Source organism: Microcaecilia unicolor, unplaced genomic scaffold (genome assembly GCF_901765095.1).
Source record: "Microcaecilia unicolor unplaced genomic scaffold, aMicUni1.1, whole genome shotgun sequence".
In the NCBI taxonomy this organism is placed as follows: Eukaryota; Metazoa; Chordata; class Amphibia; order Gymnophiona; family Siphonopidae; genus Microcaecilia; species Microcaecilia unicolor.
The window spans coordinates 204,360-225,491 of record NW_021963064.1 but is presented as its reverse complement, the minus strand read 5'-3'; the positions used below and the strand labels follow the sequence as shown (position 1 = coordinate 225,491).

The following is a 21,132-nucleotide window of genomic DNA, read 5'->3' as shown; positions in this document are numbered from 1 at the left end:
CCGGACATGGCCTGGCACTGATTATCTGGGAATTCAGCTGGTGGCGGACATAAAAATGTTGACTGCCACCGGCTGCATATGGACTGGAGGGAATTTATTTGTAACCTCCTGCTTCTGGTGGGATGCTCCTACAGCCACTCCTGTGCCCCGATGCTCAGAACTCCCACGGTAAGCCAACAGTGCTTAAAAAATACCACCAGAACAGCACAGAACATTAGCTAACCGGAACAAGATGGCGTTCAGAGAGGAAGTTGATCTCTGAGCTCCCGATCTCAGCTTAGGCTTGCGGTGGAAGGAACCTTTACCCGATAACACCATGGGAAAAAGGAAGGGGAAAGCGGTGAAACCTACCTCCTCTGGTCCTGCTAACTCCACTCCCCGTCAGCAGACGCTAGAGAATTGGGGAATTCAGAGATTGGATCCGCAGACGCCCACGACGGTCAGTCCGGACGCTGTTTTGTCGGACTACAGCATAGAAGGCGTTTCGCTAAGCCCGCCTTCATTCACTGCCCCTCCACGACCCGGAACTTTGCTTGCAGTGGGAGTGCAGCCTGAAGGGCGGACCGAAGTGCCCAGCTCTCAAGCTGCAAGAGGAGGACCTACTCCAATGCCGACCCCAGAGATGTTTTCTGCCCGGAAAGACGACGTGGGAAACCCCGTCTTTACCGGGGCTCTGAGGGAAGTGTCCGGGGAGTTTCGTGGAGTTGTTAAACCAGCAGTGATAACCTTGGAGAACCTATGGGACGCCATACAGAGCATGAACAAGAACCTGATTCAGGTAACTGATATCTTGAAAGAAGATTTATCCTCTGTTAAAGTTACACAAGCCCTTACAGCCTCCCAAGCTCAAAAAAACGAAGAGAGAATTGACACTATTGATGGAGAATTAAAATCTCTACAAAATCTTACAAGTTTAATAATCAAGGATAAAGAGATTATGGGTAAAAAAGTCGAGTATCTTGATAACCAGTCTAGGAAGAATAATTTGAGACTTCTCAATTTTCCTAAAGCACCGTTAATACCACCAATAGATATGCTAAAGAAATACTTTGAAGAAATTTTGAAAATTCCTAAAGAGAGCTTCCCTCCGGTAGTCAAGACTCAATATATATTTGGAAAATCAGTTATACCAGAACCACTACCTGATTTGAATGTAACAGCGTTTTTAGAAAACTCTCTAGAGACTGTTACACAAAGATTGACTTTGTTAGTATCTTTTGCTTTCGAGGTTGATAGGAATAATGTATTTCGTCTATACTTTAAACATATGCAAGCCAGCTTTTGGGGGGGAAAAATTCAGATTTACCCGGATCTTAATAGAGATACGCAAAAGAGAAGGCGAGAGTTTTTGGTTTTAAAGCCGAGGACTCTCGCCTTAGGAGGGTTATATACTTTGAAGTATCCATGCAGATGCCTGGTAATAATTAATAATGTCAGGTATGTTTTTCTTGACCCCAAAAAGCTGGCTGAATTTATTATTTCCAAGGAAAAGGGAAATGTTCAGCCCTGAATGACCCCATAGGATGCTGGTTGTACCTTCTAGTGGATGTCTAACGCTCACCCCTCTGAGTGATTGCTTTTAAACGGAGGATTATACCTCCTCTGTTTGTCTTTTTTTTTTTTTTTTTTTTCCTTTTTATATTTTCCTATATCTTGTTCCCTAAATTATGGTGGTCAATATGTATAAGAAATATTTCTTGATTATTCAATTTAATGAGGAGAGATGTATCTCTTTGTTCGATATTATTTCCAAATCCTGCATTTATATTATTATGAATGTATTGTTTTTTGAAAAATTATAAATAAAGAAGAAAAAAAAAAAGAACATTAGCTAACCAGTGCTCGAAGGAAATGGTATGCAAATTATATGCACACTGTTAAAGTGAAAGCAAGGAGGGGGGACATGCTTGCTGCATGCGTAGAAGAGTTAGTGTGGTAAACGCAGCTCCTGTGTGCATGCGCCAGGCAAATACGAACGTGAAGCACACATTGGCGCCTGTTTTCTGCACCTTTAAATATAAGCTTTTCTCTCTCTTTCTTTTTTTTACTCTGCTTATATTTAAACGCAAGCAACAGATGCCAATGTGTGCTTTCAATTTTGGGTTTGCTCGGAATCGCACACATTTGTTTCTTACTACTGGCACTTAGGGGCTTCCTACTGTGTCCAAACTGTATAAAAACTGGCAGATTGTAGAGAAAAAATCATGAGAAATCCTCGCTTTAAATCCCCTAACGCCTGCTCCGAACTTGCATTATTTTTTTTTTTACAGCGGTAAGGCAGCTTTGTTTTGTTTGCTGTTCTCTAAGCATTAAGGGGGAATAAGACATGAGCTCATTAACATGCATTTGACCACATTAGCATGCTATTTGTGCTAATATTTTGCACGCTTGTTTTCCGTACTAGAGCGTCTGAGCATTCTGTGCTCACTAATGCGGGCACTAGTTTGGCGCTAATGGCCTCTAGCGTCCGCGTTTGGGTCTGAGCATCGGGGCACTGATGCCTTCCCTTTTCCTTACAATTCTTTTTCCCAGATCAATGGGGTTTGGGAAGGAATCCAGCTTTGAAGTGGGCTTTCTGAGGGTAGACACCTTTGAGATTTGCTATCTTAAAATATAAAGAGCCTTTTAGCCAATTTGCTTACTCAAAGAAACAAAAATCTTACAGTGGGAATTTACTGAGATCTTTACATGAAGTCCCACAGCGCTTTTCCATAAGATTTAATTTGTGAAAAGTTTCCCTAATGTGGAATAAAAGAAAGAAATGTTCTGTTTGAAAACTGTACAAGAAAACTTGATTTTTCATATGCTTTTGACTCTGTCCATCGTCTGCCTTTTCATACTAACAGTGGGTGGCTTTAAACTTAGATTGTGAACCCACTATGGACAGAGAAAGTACCTGAATATTATATGTAAACCACTTTGGTTGTACCACAAAAAGGTGGCATATCAGATGCATGACCCTGACCTTTTTTGTGTTTTGTTTTGTTTTTTCCCTTCCCCAGTGACCAAGCTACAGGTCAGTAAGTCCAAGAGGAGTGTGACTGTGGTGGAGAATGGGGCGATTCCCCTGAGCTGCCAGGTGAAAGCTCAGACCAACCAGGACTCGCACTTCGCTGTGCTTTGGTATGTGCACAGGTCTTCGGATGTCGATGGCAAGCTGATCCTGAAAACCGCCCCCAATGCCGCCTTTGAGTTTGGCACCTACGCGGAGGAGGAGGGCCTGCGGGGTCGCCTGCAATTCGAGAGGCTGCCAGCGGGGCTTTTCAATCTAACTGTGCAGAAAGTTGGAGTTGGCGACAGCGGGAGCTACTACTGCCACGTGGAGGAGTGGCTGCTGAGCCCCAATAGTGCCTGGTATAAGCTGTCAGAGGAGGTGTCCGGACTGACTGAGGTTACTGTCAAGGAGCCAGGTGAGCAGAAGCCATGAGGTCAGCCTTCCCCATGTGTGAAAGATAGCCCCATGGCCCACAGGACAGCTTTTAATCCAGATAGGCTGCTGTCTGCTCATCCTAGACACAACACCTGTCCTGTAGTCACTTCCATAGACCTTTGGAAGAAAACCTAAAGGAAAAAAAGATTCACACCTATCCCTGATTTTCCTTCCTTCTGATGCAGGATCTAAATAGCATATAGGGGGCAACTAAAGGTCACCTAAATTCAGGCACTAAAATGCAGGATGCTGAGTATACATTCTATAACTGTATCTGGCCTCCCAGATTCCAATGTAGAATAGAACGCAAGTTGGCACTTGTAAAAGGCAGGTGTAAATGGTAGAGCATAATTATTGCACTTTTAGCACGTAACTTACAATATTTTATAAGTTATGCCTGTACGTGTGGGGTCTGCCCATGCTTTGCCCATATACACCCCCGCTCCCTCCAGTTGTGCCCTATGCAGGTTGTGCGCTAGGCTTGTAGAATACCACTTAGCACCCAGCCGGCACTTCTGTGTGTGGATGTTACAGTCATGCGTGTAAGTGCTGGTATTGTCTAATCTTAGCGCACAAATGGTACTTATATTTAGGCACTAGGATTATAGAATTAGGGGCATAATGCCTATGATAAAACTACTTTCTCCTGCTCCAGTTACCCGTGGCCCAGCAGCTCAGGAATTTTCAGGTTCTACCTGCTGCAAAATGCACAGATTCTTAAGTCAGCCCCTTTTATACCATCTACCACTGTCACTGGAAGAGCTTTCCACCTAGTTCAGCTTAGATAGATACCATGTGGCGTTGTGCCATTGGGTTGTGCAGAAAGGAGACGGTTCATTGTATAATTTTTGGGGAGGTTTTGGTGCAGCAGTTTCCACCTGTTCCTTTGGGTTTCCAGCTCTATCAGACCCAGAATTGGGATCTAGAGTCATGAGCCTTTATATAGATACCCAAAGATTTTTTTTCTCTAGTTTTATATCCCCTCCTAACTTACTTTAGTCCAACCCTTACAGCAACGTTCCTTGGCTGGGGGCCAGGGCTCCTTGCAGAACCCTGCATTCATGGACTCTAAATCTAACCACTAGGAGTTGCCATCTGAAATGACTGTGGTGCTCATTTTCAAAGGAAGCCAAAGAAAGAGTAGAGGATGACACGATGACTACCCAATGGGAAGTAGGAGCTTGAAAATTCTTTATTGAAGCACCAGACATGGGGCCATGTTTCGGCGAGCACAGCCACCTGCTTCAGGGGTCATAGCAAACATTACAAGCAAATAAAAACAACTATGTGTACAAAACCAAAAAGGACTAGAGATGGATTACGTTATAAAAACTATAGAAGAAGGAGAATAGAGTGGAGCTGATGACTCACATTTATAAAAGAACAAAACTAATAATTCTTCAACTGTGCCAGAAGCACTGTGTAAACTAAAAACAAATTCTGTTTGAAAAATCCCAATGACTATAGTAGCATTAGCATAGAATGGCAATGTGGTTGATAAAGGGTCCTAAATAAAGAGACTAGCAGCACATAATCCTGTTTCTGATAGCTAAACCGCTGTATGTAGTGTCTGGTGCAACAGCTAAGTGCTTCAGAACAAACGTCACAACATTGTTGGCTGTTTAAAAGAAAAACATTTGTGTCATATGTTGGTCAACACTCCTAAAAAAATAATAAAGTAATAATAATATTTAAAAAAATAAGAGAGATATAAATCTCATTGGAGAATGCTCAAAAAAAAAAACAGGAGAAGGAAATTATAAGTACTTCAGCTGGTAACAAAGACAGTAAAATACAGCCGGTTAGAAAGAGCCGTTTAAAACGCTAAGACAGTTTAAATCACGAGTGAACAGTTATTAAAAATGGTGCCAAAAAGATTTTAAAATACCTAATATATTACTTAAAAAAAGAAAGAAAAAATGGACTTAAAATTACCCCCCCCCCCCCCATTTACAAAGCTGCGCAGCACTTCCGCATCGGCAGCCGCTAGCGCGGCTTTGTAAACGGGAACCTAAACAACCTAAAATACCAGAGTAAGAATAAAAATGGATTAAAACCACAAAATTAAGATACTAAAAAGTATTACTGTGGCATCTAAAAGAGAAAACCGTTAGGTTTTCAAGACCGTGTTTTCTGTGTACACATAGAGGGGCATAATCGAACGCGAACGCCTATCTCCATGGGCGTCTATGTCTGAAAACGGGTACGTGAAGGGGCAGGACAAACCGTATTTTTGAAAAAATGGAATTTTTTCAGCTGGGCGTTTGTGTTTTTTAGCGATAATGGAAACTGAAAACGCCCAGCTCAAAAACGTCCTAATCCAAGCCATGTGGTCGTGGGAGGGGCCACGATTCGTAGTACACTCGCCCCCCTGACATGCCAGGACACCAACTGGGCACCCTAGAGGTCAGTGCGGTGGACTTCAAAAAACGCTCCCACATGCATAGCTCCCTTACCACGGGTGCTGAGCACCCAACCCCCCTTCCCCAAAACCCACTACCCACAAATGTACAACACTACTATAGCTCTTAGGGGTGAAGGGGGCATCTACATGTGGGTACAGTGGGTTTTGGAGACCTCCCATTTACCAGCACAAGTGTTACAGGTGGGGGGGGATGGGCCTGGGACCACCTAGCTGAAGTGCACTGCGGTACCCACTAAAAGTGCTCCAGGGACCTGCATACACGCAGGCCTCTAGGACTTTTTGCTGCTATATAACATTGGCACACCAGTTGACACCTGAAGATTAATCTCTCTGAAAACGTCCTTTATTGGTTTAAGCACGCTTACTCACAGTTAACTGCAGATCAGAGGTTGTGCCCCACTGGCAACGAGTCTCCCTGGTACTGAGATGAGCAGTAGGTCAGAGCTGGCAGAATGGTGTACAATGCCCTCTTTCAGCCACATTCAAGGTAAGAACTAAGTTCTATAACATGGCTAACACGTGAAAGGGATCTAAAACGGACTTACAAAAATGGCCACTACCTCATGGACTACCGGAAACACAACAGGGCACACTGACCCAGTCAGCAGGGGGAAAAGCACCATGGGAGTAGAGCCTACCAACTACCAACATCGTGAGCATTTGCCACAAGCTAATGGAATCACGGAGCCCAATACCCTACACCCACCACAATGCATTGCTGATGTGACTCTGCAATGCGCATAACAGAAAAGGTGTCACACTCACCCGAGAGCCACATCAGAACCAGGGAAAGGCTGTCACATGATAGAACACATTCTGCTGTCATAGAGGTGGGTACGGCATTTGAGGCTGGCATAGAGACTGGAAAAAAGTTATTAAAGTGGGTTTTTCTTGGTGGGAGGGGGTTAGTGATCACTGGGGGAGTCCTGGGAGGTCATCCCCGATTCCCTCCAGTGGTCATCTGGTCAGTTGGGGCACTTTTTTGGGACTTGTTCGTGAAAAAAAAGGGTCCACAAAAAGTGACCCAAAATCGTGGTAAAAATGCCTTTTTTTTTTCGATTATCAGCTAAAGACGCCCATCTCTCCTTGGCCGATAACCACGCCCCAGTTCCGCCTTCACCACGCCTCCAACATGCCCCCGTCAACTTTACCCGTTTCCACGACGGATTGCAGTTGGAAACGCCCAAAATCGGCTTTCGATTATACCGATTTGGGCGCCCACGGGAGAAAAACACCCATCTCCCGATTTGGGTCGCAATATAGGCGTTTTTCTCTTTCGATTATAAGCAGGACAGTATGAGATAGAGATTCTCCTTCTTCTATGGTTTTTATAATACAGTCCACTTTTTTAACCTTTCTAACCTCTACAGTATTTTATACAGTATGGTTTGTACACATAGTTGTTTTTATTTGCTTGTAATGTTTGCTGAAAGCTGTAATTGTGCTTGGACATGTATGGTATTGCCTGCTGCTGAACTTGATGTGTGCTTAGAAGGACCATTTTGGATTTCATTTTCTATGAAAGAGCATACTGGTTTGACCCATGAGGCAGGAGCTTTTCTGTTCTGAAACATGGCCAGTGTCGGGTCTTTTGCATTAAAGATTTCAACATTGTTCCAGGCTTGAGGGCTCTTTTGTGCTTGCTTTTTTTTTTTGCTATGGAAGAAGAAATTAAACAACACTCGTTCCAAATACAAGCCTGGCTGCTGTGTTTTGGGCGGTCTGAAGTTTCTTTGCTCACACATTTGCATCCCGCATAGATTCCATTACAGTAATCTGCGTGGCTTAGTACCATTGATTGTACCATGTTACGAAATAGTTCCCTCAGGAAGAATGGTTTCACGCGTTTGAGTTTCCTTATGTGAGAGATGATGTGAAATGTTGTGGTGGAAGGTCCTTGGTTCAGTCTTTACATCAGGCCATCCACTGCCTTCGACAGCTGGGGCAGGAATTCTGTGGAGGCAGTGTTCATAGCTCCCAGGAGGAAAGGGGAGTCATAGTCATTCCTTAAGGGTAATGCCTAGTGACTAGATTCAAGGCCCATGATTGTAGGATTCTGGAAGGCAACTGGTGTGTAGCCCCCAGTCTTCAATGACTGAAGTAAAGTGAGTTTGGAAGGGGATATAAAACTAGAGATCCTACGGTTCTGTCTGAGCTGGATGCCCAAAGGCATAGAAAGAAACTCCCTGATCAAAAAAAGGGAGGCTCTAAGCCCACCTCTTCAATGTCACCTTCGGCACCTAACCATTATACCTCTATTCAGGAAATCTAGACTGCCCCAATTTGTTTGACTGCACATTTTGACCATTAGATTGTAAGCTCCTTTGAGCAGGGACTGTCCTTCTTTGTTAAACTGTACAGCGCTGCGTAACCCTTGTAGCACTTAGAGCTGGTGGTGGGAGGCGGGGATAGTGCTGGGCAGACTTATACGGTCTGTGCCAGAGCCGGTGGTGGGAGGCGGGGCTGGTGGTTGGGAGGCGGGGATAGTGCTGGGCAGACTTCTACGGTCTGTGCCCTGAAAATGACAGTTAACAAATCAAGGTAAGATATACACAAAAACTAGCACATGTGAGTTTGTCTTGTTGGGCAGACTGGATGGACCGTGCAGGTCTTTTTCTGCCGTCATCTACTATGTTACTATGTTACTATGTCTTGAAATTGGGTAAAAGGGGGAACCCCTGTGGCTCCCAGAGAGGGACCAGGGGTGCACATTAAATAGAGGCAGTATGTTAATGGTTTCTCCTTGTGTTGAGTTAGGATGCTTTGGCATGCTACAGATAAATACAGTCTCCTTTGGAAACCTAGCATAGATCATAGATGGCTCTGCAGCCCTCCTTCCCTTCTTGCTTGGCTTCCTCCAAGGTCCTAGGAGAGGCTCCTGATTAGGCACAGGCCTTGTGTTTTCATCTGTCTTTATCTCCGCTCCCCCCCCCCCCCCCCTGTTTTTCCTGCATTCATTTGCATTTTCTGCAGTGCATCATTTTCACTGTTTACAAATAGGGTGGGCATCCAGAAGTGGCATGCCATGGTCTGAGTGACAGATGGGGCTGCCTCCAAAGCAGGGCGGAAGGTTAGGAGAAAGACCTTGGGGGGGGGGGGGGCGTCTTTCCAGGTAGATCTGCCGTTTGGTAAATGTACTTTCATGAACAGAAGAAAAGTTCACCTTTCAATTCTTTGGAAACTTCACCAGATTCTAAGGGGATAATATTGAACCTGAGGCAGTCTGTGGTTTTTAAGCCACACACTGAAAAGCCCACATACTGAATGCTGGGCCATGTCCAGGCTCCGGTATTAAATAACCAAATAAATACAGACATCCGGAAGTTAACAGGATGCCAGCTGATATTCAGACCACTGCCCAGTTAGCTCAGCGAATAAAGTTAGGACTGCCTTTTTCTTTCCTAACTTTATCCACTTACTTAACCAGTTAGCACACTGAATATTACTGTTAACCGGTTAAGTGATGGCTGTGCCTAGGCTCACCCCTGGACTGCCCTGGTACTAATTCAGTGGCACTACTCCCTGAAGTGCTGTTGAATATTGCCAGGTGGCCAGATGAGCAGGGTTTAACCAGACAGGAGCCTCTCCTGCACGGTTAAGTCCTTTTGAATATTGGCCCCTAACTGTTTCTGTCTGCTTCCAGTTCACTCCATGTTCAGTGTTCTCCAGAATCTGGTTTGCCCTTCAGTCACTATAGCAGCTGCCTCCCTTGTCCAAGGCATGTGGGTGGTCCTACGGAGATTTGTAACAGAGCCTGAGATTATGAAGAGCATCAGTCATTTTGTCTAAAACTTTGATTAATGACCATCGCCTGAGTCACAGACATGCTTACTCTGCAATATAGCTTATGCGTGCTGAGTCCTTAGTCATGGGAGACCTTGACTTTTGCCTTTCTGCTTTCATAGATGCCAACTTGCAGGTCAGTCAACTGCAGAAGAACGTCACCATCTCAGAGAGCAAGTGGGTCGCAATAGACTGCAGCATCACTAATTGGACCAGCACCAACTCCCAGATCTCAGTGGAGTGGTATGTGTGGAAATTGGGTCACCCAGAGAAACAGCGCATCCTGCATCTCACGCGGGATGGTGTCCTGCAGTACGGCGACGAAGAGGAGGGGAATACGGGAGAGCGAAAGCTCCCCCGCCACCTGCAGCTGGAGATCCCATCCCGCGGGCTGTACAGGCTTCTCATCCAGAGCGCAGAGGTGCAAGACAGTGGAGCCTATGACTGCAGAGTGCAGGAATGGCTGCTGAACTCCCAAGACAAGTGGTATAAACATGCTGAGGATGTGTCTGGACTGACCAGGGTCACAGTCCTGCAACCAGGTAAATGGAGAGGGTGGTCTGTGGTGCTGTTATGTATTTACCAAATCCAAATCTACTGTATATTTGTACATGAGAGCACCATGCACGGACTGTATAATAAAAAAAATAGGACACATTGTGGGAACTGTAGGGCAGGAATGAGGTGCATTGGTAGAGCTGTGTGTGTGGGGATTAGCAGAGCTCTCGGTATTGGAATAACAGGGGGCACCACAGGCCAGGATTGAGGGGCATTGGAAGAATTGAGCATAAGGATCTCAGTAGTGGAATGGAAGGGGGTGTTGCTCAAAAGGATTGAGGTGCACTGGCAGAGTACAGCATGTTCGTCTTAATGCTGGAATTGCAGGACGAACTTCAAGGAAGGATTGAAGTGAATTGGTATAGTTGTGGAGAGTAGGGATTCTGAGTATTGGATTAGCAAGGCAGGATTGAAGTGCTCTAGCAAAGTTTTGTTAGATCGGGCTGGAATGTGAGTGTGATGTCTATAATAAATGTGTATTTCATTAAATTTTTACTCTCTGAAATGATTTACAGAAGCAGCCTTGCGGCTTGACCTTACAGTCCTGAATGTCACGGTTCCAGAGAAAGGTCACTTCCAGCTGGATTGCAGCTTGCTCTCACGCTCCAGCCCCGTGTCACGGTTGTCCCTCACCTGGTTCATGTTAAGGACTAAAAGTGGTGTGGCTGGAGATGGCAGCAGCGAGGTGGAGAAGGAGCCTGTGTTTAGCATTGGCCATGATTCTGTATTTGAGCCAGAGCCGGTGAGGTGGGATGGCAGACTGCGCTTCAAGAGGGTGTCCACTGTGCTTTTCAGGCTGAGCGTACAAGAAGCCAGTGCAGCTGATGCCGGGAACTACTCCTGCCGTGTGGAGGAGTGGCTGCCAAACCCCAGGGGCCTTTGGTACAAATTGACGGAGGAAGAGTCGGGGTTGACTGTAGTCAACGTGCAACACACAGGTGAGGACCAGTATGTGCCCAAACATGACACAGATGGCTATTTCCCTAATGTCATAGCAATTATCCCTTTAAAGCAGGATTATTTGTAGAATAATTTTGCTCTTGTAAGAACTTCTTTACATATCACAGAGTTAACTCAGGGACTGCGCTGACCCAGGATGACATGGAGGCAGGTCATACAAGTAGGAGCAAAGCGAAGATGCATACCTATAGCAGGTATTCTCTGAGGACAGCAGGCTGATTGTTCTCACGACTGGGTCAGCGTACACGGCGGCCCAGGACCGCCGTGGACGCCGACCCAGTCATGAGAACAAGCAGCCTGCTTGTCCTCGGAGAAAGCGAAGATACATACCTGTAGCAGGTATTCTCCAAGGACAGCAGGCTGATTGTTCTCACAACTAGGTCGGTGTCCACGGTGGTCCTGGGCCGCTGTGGATGCCGACCCAGTCATGAGAACAAGCAGCCTGTTTGTCCTTGGAGAAAAAGAGATTAGAAGATGTGCAGGGGGAATTTGTTCCAGGTCATTAAACATGGCAATCCAGGCCATCAGACTGGTTTCAGTGTTTCCCTATACCAGGGCCGTTAGGAATTGGGAAGATAGATGAGATTGACAACTCTACATAGGTCCTGCTTCTGAGATGTTTCCCTGGAATGGCTGCTGTTTGCCAGTGATGGAGATGGGATGATGGAACAGAGAGAACCTACAGCTGAATGTAGAACTGCCAGAATAGAGAGGGAGAGCAGTGAGATTGAGATGTGGAGGGAGATAATCGAACATGGACGACCATCTCTAAGGGCGCCCATCTCTGAGGATGTCCCAGCGAAGGGACGGGGCATCCCGTATTATTGAAACAAGATGGGCGTCCATCTTTCATTTTGATAATACGGTCAGGGACGCCCAAATCTCAACAATTAGGTCGACCTTAGAGATGGGCGACCTCGGTTTTCGCCGATAATGGAAACCAAGGACGCCCATCTCAAAAACGACCAAATCCAAGGCATTTGGTCGTGGGAGGAGCCAGCCTTCGTAGTGCACTGGTGCCCCTGACATGCCAGGACACCAACCGAGCACCCTAGGGGGCATTGCAGTGGACTTCACAAATTGCTCCCAGGTGCATAGCTCCCTTACCTTGGGTGCTGAGCCCCCCCAACACCCCCCCCAAAACCCACTCCCCACAACTGTACAACACTACCATAGCCCTTATGGGTGAAGGGGGGCTGGAAAAAAATGTTTTTTAATTTTTTTTTTTGGGTGGGAGGGGGTTGGTGACCACTGAGTGAGTAAGGGGAGGTCATCCCCAATTCCCTTCGGTGGTCATCTGGTCAGTTCGGGCACCTTTTCGAGGCTTGGTCGTGAAAGAAAGGGACCAAGTAAAGTCGGCCAAATGCTCTTCAGGGACGCCCTTCTTTTTTCCATTATCGGCCGAGGACGCCCATCTCTTAAGCACACCCCAGTCCCGCCTTCGCTACGCCTGCGACACGCCCCCGTGAACTTTGGTCGTCCCCGCGACAGACTGCAGTTGAGGGCGCCCAAAATCGGCTTTCGATTATGCTGATTTGGGCGACCCTGAGAGAAGGACGCCCATCTCCCGATTTGTGTCGAAAGATGGGCGCCCTTCTCTTTCGAAAATGCCCCTGAATGAGCCCAATATTCAAAGCCATTTAAATGGCCAGGAGAATGGCTTGTCTGGGGCTATACAGGGACATTTAGTGGCACATAACTGGATAATGCTGCTGAAGATCCCTGCTAAACGGCCATCCCCTAACCAGCTAGGTTAAAGGCAGGGGCGGGACGTGGATGGAGCATGAACTTAGCTGGTTGGCGGTCATTTTCAGTCTGATAACCAGTTAAGTAACCACGTAAAGTTAGGACAGCAGAAAGGCTGCTCTAACTTATGCAGTGAAGTTAACTGGGTGCCAGTCTGCATGTTGGCTAACTTCAGGTGACCACTGAGACCCAGATATTCAATGCTGGGAGTCACACATGTCCCGGCATTGAATATTTGAGATCACTTCAGCCCACAAGTGTGAGCATCTCAGACGCTGCTTACCGCTGTGGGCTGAATATCAGGCGGCAAGTACTTACGATCCCAATTTTGTTACCGTCCTTTTACCACTCATCTATGTTTAAATCATTTTTATTAAAGCATAAAGATTCCATGAGGAGAGACAGTCAATAATAACAATCTAGACAATTAGCTAGTCGATGGTATCTGTACAGGACATATTTTATCCCACATATGAGATATCTTCATTCCCCCCCCCCCCCCCCCCCCCCCCCCCCCCCAAATGAACCAATGAAATTAAAAGTTTAAAAAAAAAAAAATGCCTATCAAACATCATGTAACCTAACTAGAAACCAAAATTTGGACAAAACAATCCCGTTCCAACCTTTAATGGTGCCAGCACACAGATTCACATCTTTCACGTCCATAGTACTATGCACCATACATAACAAAGGTTCCAAGGAAAGCTTGAAAAGAAGGGGGGAAGGGGAAAGGGGACAGGGACACCCTTGACACATACTACAATAGATTGAAAAGGGTTGCATGCGAACACCATTGACAAAAGGGCTGCCTGTGGAGCAGAGTAAAGGGGGGGACCACCTTGCTAAACCACCCTTGAATCCCCACATGATGTAAAGTCCTAAACAAAAAGGGTCCATGTAACTGGTCAAAAGCATGACCCGCATCCAAGCTGGTAATAACAACGGAGTTTCCATCCTTTGGCCATACAACATTGCTAATAAGAGCTTCCGCACATTAGCTACTGGCTGGCGACCACAAACAAACCCTACTCGATCAGACGAGATCAAGGTCGGCTAATCTATCTGCCAACACATGAATAGCACCATGTATTTCTTTAGCAGTTAATGGACAATTTAAAGTATCTACCAATTCAGGCGTAAGAGAAAGCATGTTAGAACGGGCCAGGTAATCATCAATGAGGAACGTCTCATCTCTACTACCATCTCCAGAAGCGTACAGGGTCTGAAAGTGTTGTTGAAAGATCTAGGCTATTTCCTCCATTTTTTATGTAAGTTCCCCGCTGCGGGTCTGGATAACTGGGACAAAATGCGGGTGCCCATGAGATTTAATAACATGCGCTAGGAGTCGTCCAGATTTATTTTCCATATTTGAAAAAATTAAATTTACGATGTAAAAGCGTTCTAGATACCTGTTCCTGTAATAAACTATTAAGCGCCACTTTAGTAACTGTGAGGGGTTTCAAACGAGGGGTGAGCCACATATTGCCGTTTAAGAGCCCTCAGCTGACATTCCAGTACAATAACATTTTGTGACAGACACGTATTCCTAACACTTACATAGGCGATTATGTCCCTGCATAGGACCGCTTTAGCGATAGGTCAAAAAATTGAGGGAGTATCCATGTGTTGCTGATTACGAGACAATAATTCCTACCAATGTTCTGTCAAGTATTTAGAAAAATCTGTAGAGCAGAATAAGTAGGAGGAAAACCTCCATCCTCTTTGACTGTGGAAGTAAGGATCAGTATCTAAATCTAGCCAAATGAGGGCATGATCCGAAACTTCCTCCAGTCCTATAGTGGCCACAAGGACATGTGAGAAAAAAGATTGTTCCACAAAAATGTAGTCCAGCTTCGAATGAGTATGATGAGCTCAGGAAGTGTGGGTGTACTCAACGCTTGTCTGGATGAAGCGGTCTCCTTGAATCAACCAAATTGCTCTAATCGACTGTCATGAGTGGCTGAATGCCCTGACAAAGAAGCAGAATGATCAAGGCCCATATCAAAGACTAAGTTCATATCACTAGCTACAACCAAAGGGGTAGATCTGTACGGCAGGCAGGCAGGCTGCTAACAACTTAGAGAAAAACATCGAAGTAAGTGGTGCAGGGCCATACGCTGATATTGAAATAAAATCTTTACCCTGCAGGTTGAGCGAAACCCCAACAAACCTACCCTCATCCTTGTGACTCTCGGCAAGTCACTTAACCCTCCATTGCCCCAGGTACAAATAAGTACCTGTATATAATATGTAAGCCGCATTGAACCTGCTATGAGTGGGAAAGCGCGGGGTACAAATGTAAGAAAAATAAAAAAAATCATCTTTAAATAAGTTTTGATTGACAAGCCAATGACTTGTGCGCAAGATTTGCTACACTGCCTCTCCGACCTGTAGCAGAAGAACAAAAAACCTCCCCCACCCACCGATTATGTAATTTAAGGTGTTCATCTGCAGACAATCTAGTCTCCTGAAGGCAAATTACATCGGCCTTGTGACGTTGGAGGGCTTGCAATATTTTAGCACATTTTATACAGTAGGTGAGGTTATGCCTCCTACATTCCAGGAACAAAGGCGCACAGATGATCCTTTAGAGATGTTCAGAGGCTAGACAGAAAAGGTTATGAGACAGATGGACAAGACCACTAGTTACCCCAGGGTGCCCAGCCTCACCCCAGGGCACACCTATGCATAACAATGAAACCCTATCATGCAGCCCCAACCACAACCAGCAACACGCACACCAGATAGACAACCACATGATCCATACTTCCCCCAAAGTACAAATCTCCCATCTGCAGAGAAATCCCACTCTACCTATGCTCAAACCCTGACCCCCCCCCCTTCCACCACTACAACCTCCAATTTAGCAGACCCCCTGCCTCCCATCCCATCCCCAGTACAACCCAATCTAATCCCGCTGTACAAGCAGTGAACATGAAGGGATGATCACACCTGAATGCGAGGGCTCCTGACCCCCAGCCCAAAATGGAACCTGAGGAAGCCCCAGTACACAGAAAACCCAATGGAAAAAGGCAATCAGCAAACATCTTAACCATTAAACTAATAAAGGCACCTTATAGAGGCCTTACTTATTATGGTTAAATTGTAAAAAGCACAACACGCTGAGAAATTTAAACCTGAGATTCAAGTGCCAGCTGTGATGTTTTTAGACAACTGAGTCAGACATTCCTACACTGCTTCTGGCGTATTATATGCACCCTTTTATCTATTGCAGAAAACTTTAAGCAGGCCAGGATATACTAACATGAAGCGCTAGTGCTTCTCAGCCAAAGCTGCACAAATAGGGTTGAACCGCCGCTTCTGTTCCTGTAGAGAGGCAGAGTAATCTTGAAAAATTTGTATTCATTCCCCCTCATAAAGCAGCCTATTACACTCTGACAGTATCCCCAGAGGATCTCCATTTTGTGTAGATAATTATGGGCTTTTACCAGCACAACACGGGGCCTCCAGTGGACGACCCACGCAATGAGCGCGTTCCAGACAAAAGGGCTCCGCTCTGTCAGACAGTGCAAATTCCTTGCTCAGCTAACCTTTTACAGCACTGAAGAAAGGGTCCTGTTAGTGACATTCTCCGGAAAGCCTGCTGTTCAAAGGTTCCCCCTTTGTGGTCGATTCTCAAGGTCATCAGTCAGTACTTGCTGCTGTAAGGTCTCTAAAGTGTCGGCCACATAGATATCCGCATCTTCAGTGGATGACACGCAGTGGTCCAGCTCGCTCGTCCACCGGTTCGTGTCAGCAAGGAGAGATTGTAAATTTGTTAGCTGTCCAGATAGCTGACCCAACCGTGGTTCCAGGGCACACATGACTGCCGCTGTAAGTTGTCCAAACTGCTTTTCAGAGAACACGGGAGGGGATAGCGAAGAACTTTCTGCCATCTTTTCTTCAGCACATCATGTCTTAGCAGAGTCTTTTTTGAAGCCCTTTTCCTGCCATAGCGCCTCCCAATTTTTGCAGGAAATCTGTCCATAAAAGATTTAGAAATGATTCACCACAGGGTTCACAGTCGTTGACAATCAAAATTAGGGCAAAGGGGGCGTAGGAGCCCCAGAGAGGTCCTAGAGATGTCTTAATCCCTGAGTCCATCACATGATCCTCTGCCTACCACTCGTCTATAAAATTCTTTATTTTGAAAACATTTCTCCAAACTCCACCCACCCAGGCGGAGGGCTCTAACATGGCCACACTCTAAACAAGAATCACATCACAAAATGGAATCTATTCAGGACTGTACTTCTTGCCCTGGGGGAAACAGTCAGGAGATACCCAGTCATGTTCAGCATTTAAAAAAAATCATTGAGTGCCATGGGCTAAATATTGCTCTGTGCTCACTATCATCAGGAGACTAAGCTCACCTCTACACTCAGGTTTTAGCACATCTTTTAGTGATTTAAACTTTGCTATTTCGTAAGGATTTTAACTCACAGGACAAATATGTTAAAACATGAGTATAAAGATGAACTAAAACCAGCATGCCTCTATATAAATCGCATCCAAAAGGAGGAATTAGCTCTTACTCTCCCCAAAGCAGGGAGCAGAAAACTGAATTCATTTTTTAAAGCTGGAAATGTAACTCCTGAGTCAGAGGTGAAGTTAGTTCCTGGATGCAGGGGTTTCTCTGGACTTGGGTCACTCTCCACCCACCTGTCTACTTACCAGTGACCCAGCTGGATCTTTGCTATTTTAAAACAAGAGGAGCCAGAAAAGACAAGTGGAGGGGCATTGTAGGATAGCAGGTGGAGTGATGAATGGTTGGCAATAGGGAATGAATTAGTGAATGAGGAAGAGGATGGGAGATTGGGGGAAGGGATCCCAGGGCAGATTCCCTCCTGGCTGCACCAGGGAGCCTCAGGTTTAATTCAGTGGTTAGAGGTATGAGTTAGCCCTAACTGTCACCTATTACCATCAGAGAATCCACAAACGTGGAGAACTCAACCTATTACCATCAACATTAAAAACCACTACTAAAGTTAGCGCTGTTTTCTGATGTGAAAAGATACATTAAGCTCAGTGCACCTTTTTACTCAGGTTTTTGCACCCATTTTTTAAATTAATGGTCTTTTTTTTTTAAACACACAATGCGTTTGCATACTATTTGCTTACTGCATCAGGCGTTAATGTTTTTTAATATATGAGATCAAAAATAATATGTTAAATTTTAGTGTACATTTTTACTTGGGTTTTATTATCTCAGCCTCAGGAATACCAGTAACATGATAAAACTAAGGGGCCCTTTTATTAAAGCTTAACGTGTGCTAACGGACATTAGCACACGCTAAATGCTGCTCATCCTATTTTATTCCTATGGGTCTTGTGGCACTAAGTGCATGCTAATGTCCGTTGTTGCATGCTGAACTTTAGTAACGTGCTTTGATTTGTTTAAAAGTAATTATTTGCAAAGAACCTTCAGCATACAAGGCAGGGCAGTAGGGAGGTAGCACTCATCTTTGAGAGTTTACAGGGAATGGCTCTACTGCTGTTTAGTGTACCCACCCTTCTTAATGTATGTGGTTATGGCTTATGTAGCTTTTACTCTAGGGAAGCAGCAACCACATTAGTGGTGGGGGGTTGCATTGTTCTGTGTGGGTGATTTTGCCTGCATTGTCCATAAGTGTTGAGAGTGAGCCATGCAACAACGCATAATCAAGCCTGTGCATCTTGCTTCCAATTGCATATCTCAGTGGGTTATTTTACCGGGAGGGGGTAGTCATCAAAGCAAGCTTTGCTTTGCTAAATGGTGCCAGTCCTGCCAGTAGAAAAATTGTATTGTATGGGTTGACACCAGCATAGACAGTTTGATCACTGCTCCTTTAATGAATAGCTCATCATGTGAGACCCCTAAGGTCTTGGTTTCACTGCCACTTTCTTTTTCCTCAGGTTCCACCTTGCAGTCTGTCATCTGCTCCAACGATGCCCTTTTCTACTTTGTCTTCTTCTACCCTTTCCCCATCTTTGGCATCCTCATCATCTGCATCCTGCTGGTGCGCTTCAAGACCCGCCAGTCCAACAAGAACTCGGAGGGGAAGAACGGAGTCCCCTTACTCTGGATTAAAGAACCTCACCTCAACTACTCGCCCACCTGTCTAGAGCCCCCTGTCCTCAGTATCCACCCTGCGACTATAGACTAAACTAGACAGCGTTCTGCCCCTCCCCCCATGACAGAAGAAGTTGTTTTCTTTAAGTTTATTTTATTGCACTTCTGGTGTTGGTGCTGTGCCTGGCAGACACCAGGAACATCAGCAGGGAGCGAAATTGACTCTTCCTTTGGTTTTCAGTGGAACAAAATACCAGACATTGTTTTCCTAGAGGAGGAGGAAATAGGAGATGTATATAGCCACCTTGCCAGCAGTTTATTTTCTGATCAATAGTTTCTTGATTTTGTTAACGACTCTGGACTGAGTTTTTTCTGCCCTTATCCCCCATTCTTGATTTTACCGTTTCATTAAAGAATAGACAGAGCGGGAGAATTGTGGGATCCATTATGTAACTTTCTGTTGTTTTATTGGGGCAATGGTTTTTACTTTTATTTTTATTTTTTCCCAGTTGTATACCGTTAACTGTTCACTGTCCAACCATAAATTTCTGTGAGAACCTCTAACTATGACCATGGATGGTTGGGTGGAAATGTGGAAGGATAGCAAAGACTAAGAAACAAACTCTGAGGCCTTGACAGATGATGGGTCCTCGGTTCTGCATTGAATGAGCTAAAAAAACATCCACATAATACCCATATTTGCTTTTTATATGCTCCCAGTTATTAAGCTTTCTTGTAAACGGACTTTAAGAAAGTTGCTTATTTTTCCATTGTTCTGGTTTTGTTCTGCAACTTGTGGGACTTCTCAGGAGCCCTTTGGCCACCACTTCAGTTCTCGTTCCTGTCCACGTCACGTCTCTGGTCTAGTTGATTGACAATGAATGGATAATTCATTCTTCACAGGTTTGTTTTTTAAATCATGTTTGAATTTTTCTTTTGAAAACAACAGCAACCCCAGTTTGCCAAAAGAAACCTGCATGCACCTTGAGAGCTGACACGGGGTATTCTGTTGCATTTCTCAGACAGAAGTCTTTTCAAGGGCTGTGTTGAGAAGCTAGGGACATCTCACATGACCAAGGCAACAACTAGCATGAGAGCAGTGACATTCTGTAGGAACACCGGATTGTGATGGGAGGAACTGGGCAGAATCCTTCCTCTGGGACACTAGAAGGCCATTGGCTATACACTAGCTCTCTGTTCTCTGTTGGTCCAGACATCATAATAGTCATGTCCTTGTGCCATTATCACACACCTGCTTCCTACTGTGCTGTGTTAAGGCAGTGTACCAGGGCACTTGTACCAGAGCACTGGTATATGATTTCCTGATGCATATGCTGGTGGTTACGCTGGTACCACTGTCTCTTGAAAATCAGGGGTTTGTCATTTTTTTGTACAAAGCCACAGCTGGTTAAGTCTTGAGTGTGGGATCTTTCCTGCCTTATTTAAGCTTCTCCCCTTAACCCCCAGCTTCACTACCACCGAAGGAATGGCATTCCTCCTGAGTTCGAGATAACCTTTCCTGGGAGAGGGAGGGTGAGCTGGAATAAGATTTCATGTCTTCCTTAATGTCTTCCTTTCAGAACAAGCCCTATGCTAGGGTGGGCAAGTCTGAGGAGTGAGGTTGATTATCCTCCCTCCCCTCATCTTCTTTTTAGTTCCCTAGCCCTACTGTTTAATGTCTAAAGAGGACCAATATTATTGAGGCCAAAATAGTTAAAAGTTGTCATGTTGACGCAATCCATGAGTTTTGAACATTTTCAGATTATCAGCAGTGTTAAACCAGCATAGCCCATATATGCCGATTTCAGTGTTGCCAAGTGAGGCCTATTGCATGAAAAATATAAAAAATTAATAAAAATTAAAACAAAAAAACCCTTCTATTCCTGGATGTGATATGGTAAGATGTTAAACCATACCATGAACAGGGGGTGAAGTGCACAAAATCTATACCCAAGTGGATGGCTCTGAATAGCAAAACTGTATAAATTTCTCTGCTTCAAAAAGGTGACAACCCCATATGGCATTGGTCACCTTGGTCTTCTGTGACTTGTTTAGTACGATGTGTTGAGCCACAGGGTGTACTCATCTGTAAACCCAGCTTTAGAATCAGTAATGCTGCCACTGACAGGATTTAAATTAAACCTCATTTTTGGAGTTTTTTGTTTGTTTGTTACATTC

At 45.1% G+C, this 21,132-nt stretch overlaps 1 protein-coding gene across 1 annotated transcript; it reads left to right on the top strand.

Moving 5' to 3' along the window:
* The first annotated feature begins 316 nt into the window (after positions 1 to 316).
* Positions 317 to 19,379, top strand: LOC115458870 (immunoglobulin superfamily member 3-like). Its single transcript, XM_030188707.1, has 5 exons — positions 317 to 941; positions 3,003 to 3,410; positions 9,761 to 10,180; positions 10,712 to 11,134; positions 18,798 to 19,379. Exons 1-5 carry the CDS (start codon positions 317 to 319, stop codon positions 19,046 to 19,048), a joined length of 2,127 nt encoding a protein of 708 aa, XP_030044567.1. The 3' UTR covers positions 19,049 to 19,379.
* Positions 19,380 to 21,132: the final 1,753 nt, after the last annotated feature.

Bases quoted from the DNA above. Each gene is read 5' to 3' on its own strand.
- LOC115458870 (XM_030188707.1), top strand. From the start codon at position 317: ATGGGAAAAAGGAAGGGGAAAGCGGTGAAACCTACCTCCTCTGGTCCT. The intron at 942-3,002 runs GTAAAAAAGTCG...TCCCTTCCCCAG, and splicing joins CAAGGATAAAGAGATTATGG to TGACCAAGCTACAGGTCAGT. The intron at 11,135-18,797 runs GTGAGGACCAGT...CTTTTTCCTCAG, and splicing joins AGTCAACGTGCAACACACAG to GTTCCACCTTGCAGTCTGTC.